This window comes from Quercus lobata, chromosome 8 (genome assembly GCF_001633185.2).
Source record: "Quercus lobata isolate SW786 chromosome 8, ValleyOak3.0 Primary Assembly, whole genome shotgun sequence".
Lineage (NCBI taxonomy): Eukaryota > Viridiplantae > Streptophyta > Magnoliopsida > Fagales > Fagaceae > Quercus > Quercus lobata.
The window spans coordinates 55,172,311-55,178,310 of record NC_044911.1 but is presented as its reverse complement, the minus strand read 5'-3'; the positions used below and the strand labels follow the sequence as shown (position 1 = coordinate 55,178,310).

Below are 6,000 nucleotides of genomic sequence, written 5' to 3'. Positions count from 1 at the left end.
TGGGAAACCCTTCTCCTTGCACCATATAATGTAAAACCCACAAAGTTTCACTACCAAAAGATAACAAAAACATGAACTGGATCGAAAAACAAAAAATGGGTATGCAACAAAACAACCATTCTGACAAAGAAGCCTTAGAGACAATAAATCAAACACCTAAACCGCATAACACACACACACACACAAAACACAATCTCACTAATCAAAACCCAGAAACCAAAAATGAATAAAAAGCACGTAGAAAAGTGATGCGGGGTCTCTGATCCAGAGATAATTCTCGTTCATCCAGTATTGGAGGTCTCCAATCCAGAGAGTGCGGACCTCGTTGGCACTAGTGGGCTGGTTCTTCTCAGTTTAATGAATCTGCAAAATGTGCTATTTGTTGTTTGGTGAAGAATAGGAAATTGAATTCGATCGATATAATCCCAGCTCATCATCATACTTTTGGGCATGATTTGGTGGTGATGGAGGGGAAGAAGAGTGTGTGGAATTTGAGCAAAAAGGAGAGGCATGGTTTGGGTGTTGGGGATTTTTTGTTTACTCCTACTGGGGATGTGCATAGAGTGAAGTATTATGAGGATACTGAGTTTTTCATCAGGTGGGATGGGAAATGGAATATGTTCTTTGATGCAGATCTTGAGATTGCTAAGGCTGCTATTTAATTTTGTGGATCTAATGTTTAATTTAGTGTTATTATTTTCTAAGTTATTTGTGATTTTTGGTTTTTAGTTTTGAGTTCTTAAATTTGGGTTGATGTTCTTGTTCAAGATACTTTTAGATCTAAATTCATGTGAATTTTGATTTTTAATTCTGTTTTGATTTTTTTATTTAGTTAAAATTAATTTTTTTTTTAATTTAGATGCTAACGTGGCCTTTTTTAATGCCAAATAACATTTTTTATTATTCTTGTAATGGGCACGTCAGCTTTTAATGTGCCAACAGTGCACTCCATTTTGTCACTTGTGCAATTTTCGTCTTTGAAATAACGGCAGGGACAAAAACGAGATGTGTTTTCTAGGAAAGGGACTAAAAGCGGAGGAAAAAAAAGTTAAAGAACCAAAATGAGAATCGCGTGAAAATACAAGGACGAAAAATGTGATTTTCACCTAATTTAAAACGATTATATTATTCTTGTTTGTTTGGTTCTATTGGAGTTGAACTATAATTAATACAATCCGCTATATTCCAATAAAGTATAAACTACTTTAATGCATTCTGTGATTTTGGATTGTTGGAAGTTATCAAACAAAGTCGTTAATGCCTTGCAGGCTTGCACAACTAGCCAACTTGTGTCTTACCTCATGCATGAAGTCAAAAGTTTCGTAGGTTGAAATCAGAATCAGATTTATTAGTCATCGCACTGTATATTTTGATGACTAGACATCAAAGTACTAGTTGATAGGGGTTGTTTAATAGTTAAGTCACTATACATATCCAAATTTTCCGTAACCATGTTCACACAAATCTATTAGCCTCAAGTCACCATCAAATTTCCTTTCTCGCAGCCAAAAAAAACTAACCCCCATCATCCTTTTTAATTATAAACAAAATTTTAAATCATCTTATAAACAATCAAACTGTTTTACTCTCCACAATCAACATTATAAACAGTATTAGTTTAACCAATAAAGTATCTTATCGTCAAATAAAATATTAGAAACCATACGTGCGTGACATGACCACCTCCTAAATCCCAAATAGAGCTATTAGAGAAGAGACACATGTTGCCTTAAACAATACTTCATCATCGACATGCTTTTACATAAAGAATATGCTTTTTAGTTGTTTTTTTTAATACTTCATCATCGACATGCTTTTACATAAAGAATATGCTTTTTAGTTGTTTTTTTTTATTTTTATAAACATATGCTTTTTAGTTGTCAATCCAATTTTAGTTTCCTCTTATTTCTTCTTTCTTCACCATTTATACGTACCATTTATGAATTATTCCTTTACATTTTTTTTTTTAAATGAAAGTTGTGTCTGTTATTATTAAGACACCATATATAAATATATGAGTACGTGAAGAGTTTATTATTTATATAATTTATTCAATTACAATTATGTGAGCTTCTCTTAATACACACAAAAAAAAAAAAAAAAAAAAAAAAAAGCATTTCAAATAATTGGTTTCCTTTTCTGAACGTAATCTAATCAATCACAAGTAACTACCGCACGCCAATTCAATAATAATCTTTTGATTTTGTCAAAAAAATTTAAAACATATTAATATAATTTTTTATTACCGACTACAACCAAAGAAAAGAATATATTTTTGTTGCAAACGTATGATTTTATTCCCTTAGCATCTGTTCATGATCATAATCAGAGACAAAAAGACTTCACTACACATCCAATTAGCTCAGGTCGACAAAGCAAAGTGGGATTTAATTACAGTATTTAATATAATAAGATATTTATTTATTTGACCAAAAAAAAAAAGAAAAAACATATAAAACCGCCATTTCATTTCAGACACAAATACATGACATTTCTACAATGTTTCACGCCGTTACCATCGACGGCGCACGTTTGATGAACAAGAAAAACCAAATGTGCAAAACGAAGAAGAGCACAGAGGCAATCTCACCCAGGAGTCCGAATTCCAATGCCAGGCCCCGCAAATCGTTTACCGATTCGATTCCCGACCCGTTTTCCAACAACTACGCCACCGGGTCCGGGTCCGGGTCGAGCTACAACAACAAGTACTACTCTTCGAAATCTTCGGCTACGAGCCGAGCCTCTCTCTCTAGCTTCAAGGATTCTCTGCCGGAAAATCCTCACATTTACAATTTCTCGGAGATCTCCGCCGCCACCAACAACTTCCTCTCGAATAAATTCTCCTCCTCCTCCACCTCCGCCGCGTGGCGGTGCTTTCTCCGCGACAAGGAGGTCGCCGTCTTCCAACGCAAGCTCCGACGACCGCTCGAGGTCCCGGAGCTCCGAGACAGGCTGCTGTCGATCTGCCGGATCCACCATAGTAGCCTGATCAAGCTCCTCGGCGCTTCGCTCTCGGGGAATTACATTTACTTGGTGTACGAATTCGCCACCGGAGCGAATCTCAAAGACTGTCTCCGAAACCCTAAAAACCCTAGCTTCACCGTGTTGTCCACCTGGTTGAGGCGCATGCAAATCGCCACGGACCTCGCTCACGGGCTCGACTATGTCCACCATTGCACGGGTGTACAGAGCTCGGGCTTCGTCCACAACCACATCAAAAGCTCGAGCGTGATCGTCACCGAAGAGTCCTTCAACGCGAAGATCTGCCACTTCGGCACCGCCGAGCTCTGCGGCGAGATCACCGGTAGTTCCAAAACGCCGCCGCCGCCGCAGCAGAAATCCAAAGAAGTGAAGCTCGAAGGCACGAGAGGGTACATGGCGCCGGAGTTTCAGCAGACGGGACTCGCGACGCAGGAGAGCGACGTGTACGCGTTCGGCGTGGTGGTGTTGGAGCTGTTATCGGGTGAAGAAGTGTTGAAGTTCGCGTTCGACGACAATGGCGGGTACAGGAGAGTGAGCGTGATCGACACGGCGAGGGAAGCGAGTGGGGAGTATGGTGGAGTGAGGAAATGGGTCGATCGGAGATTGCGGGACTCGTACCCGGTGGAAGTGGCGGAGAAGATGGTGAGGTTGGCGTTGGAGTGCGTTGAGGAGGATCCGAATAAGAGACCCGATATGGGTCGGGTCGCACTTTTGGTTTCCAAGTTGTATTTGGAGTCTCAGCATTGGGCTGACCAGATTGGCTTACCCACCGATTTTTCGGTTTCCTTGGCCCCTCGGTGACCTAGGAAGTATGGACAGAGGAACAGGTGTGATACGTCATTTTTGAAAAATTATATTGATAGATAGGGCTTATTTGACTGTAACTTTACTCACCGGTGGGCTTTTATATTTTTATCATTTTGTTTTGAGGTAAATTTTTTTTTTTTTTTTTCACCTTGGTGGTTAACATGAGTGTTAGGGTTAGATTGATTCGTTTTGAGGGTAAAAGGAATTGATAGTTTTGTTTATACTTGTATATGATGTGAATAACAGACAAGAAAAGAATTTTTTTTTTTTTGACTTTTTGTTGGCATTCGATTATGTCGAGTGTGAATTTTTTTAATGGACATTTTTGTGCGGGTTTAATTCTTGCTAGTTTGTTGTTGTTGTTATTGTTTTGTTCTCTTATGCTTTGATTAATTCTTTTCAAACACAATGTTGAAGAAATTGATAGGATTTCTTGGATATTGTATTTTAATATTTTAGTCTGGATATCGTATACGTTGTTTGGTTGTGAATATCATATATTATCATATAATTCAATGGGAGATTTTTGAAATTAGACTCCCAACACATATGTCTACTCTCTATTTTTGGCTAATTATAAAATAAGGCTAAAGTTTAGTTTAATCCCTAGATATTTTTACTTCAATTGTCAAATTAGTAATTAAGATTTAATTTTTTTTTGTCAAATTAGGAGTATTTATTAATTATTTTTTCTGTGATACCCAAATCCAGTGGTGCTTCCTTTTGGAATGGAGAATTTGGACTCCCAATTTATTTGTTGGTGAGTTTCCTTGCACTCCTACTAGTTATTACTCCAAACGCTGCCTTGAGAACCCAATCTTCTAACCTTCTTTGTCACAAGCCTAATCTTTATCCTCTCTAATCCCTCCTCTCTCCCTTCTCTTCTCTCATTATCTCACACCTCTCTTTGTGTTTGTCAACCACCCTCTCATTTTTCCTCACTTCCTTTTTATAGTCTCCTCTTAGTAGAGACCCAAATGATTACTTCTCCACCTTTTTCCATGTGGTCCTCACTTCTACCTAGAATCCCTCGTAAATTGGCACATTTTGAAGATTTTCTTGAAACTTATAACAGACCCCAAACAGCATTTGACAGTGGATTTTCCCAAGGAACTAATTGTGTTCGGTTACCGATCCTATATTTGACTGGTGAGTCTTCGATCGTCTCCAACCCATTTGTTGACATCGGGCCAAGTCCAATTCAGCAACTAATAGCTATCCCCGAGTACTGATCCTATGTCCACACACTACGGGTACTGGATTGGACCTATCCCAACAATGCTGAGCCAGTCTTGGTTACCGACCCCAAATCCCTACATTTTCTTTTTCCAATTTACTCTCTCACTTGAGTTGAACTAATCATTCCATCCAACTTTGATATCAAATGACAGACTAACAAAGCACAAATAAAAACGATGTGAAAAAGTTATAAGACTTGAATGAAATGCAAAATTTTATTATTGGTTTCTTGTTTTTCTTTATTTTGTTATCATCTATAATGACAAAGATGAATATGGAGATGGGCAAAGACTAACTATAAATGATTTTTATAAGTTAGGAATTCTAATTGACAAAATCACAAACCTGAGACCTAATTTGAATATAAGCTTTTGGCTGCTTCTATTGCCGCCCCACCCCCCCCCCCCCCCCCCCTCCTTCTCCCCAAACACACACAAAAAAAACCCTTGTATAATTACTTAGTAAAAAGCCAAATCCTTTCTTAAGGAGAAGCTAATCTAGTGTTCCTCTACCAAATGCCCTCAATCTCAATGCATTGGTGAAAATACAAGAGAAATTGAAATAAAATTACAATAAATTTACTTGAGGAGAATCTCAACACAATTAAACAGAGACACGGGTATCTCGCTTTCTTTAAGGAGATTCAAGCCTCTTTGGTTGGTAAAGTCCAAGACTAGTGTAGTAGACCCTTTATTGACTTGTCTCCTCTAGAATTCAAAGCCCAACAATACAAATTTTGCACAAAGTGTTTGAGCTGAAAACTCCACCAAAATAATACCTCTCTTTGCCCAGAATCTCTATAATGCTCTCTAGTGTTTGACAAATTGTGTTATCTTTTTCAAGGACAATTAAATTCAATGTAACTATTTGTTTGACTTTAATTACGGTATTGATTCATTGCACCTAAGGAATTGTATGAATTGTATCTAAATTTTGTTTCATTTTGCAAATTTTGTTTTTGATTTTATGAAA

At 37.6% G+C, this 6,000-nt stretch overlaps 1 protein-coding gene across 1 annotated transcript; it reads left to right on the top strand.

Annotated features, from left to right (window-relative positions):
• The first annotated feature begins 2,393 nt into the window (after positions 1–2,393).
• LOC115955273 (lysM domain receptor-like kinase 3) lies at positions 2,394–4,031 on the top strand. Its single transcript, XM_031073347.1, has one exon. It carries the CDS (start codon positions 2,500–2,502, stop codon positions 3,781–3,783), a length of 1,284 nt encoding a protein of 427 aa, XP_030929207.1. The 5' UTR covers positions 2,394–2,499; the 3' UTR covers positions 3,784–4,031.
• Positions 4,032–6,000: the final 1,969 nt, after the last annotated feature.

Bases quoted from the DNA above. Each gene is read 5' to 3' on its own strand.
- LOC115955273 (XM_031073347.1), top strand. From the start codon at position 2,500: ATGTTTCACGCCGTTACCATCGACGGCGCACGTTTGATGAACAAGAAA.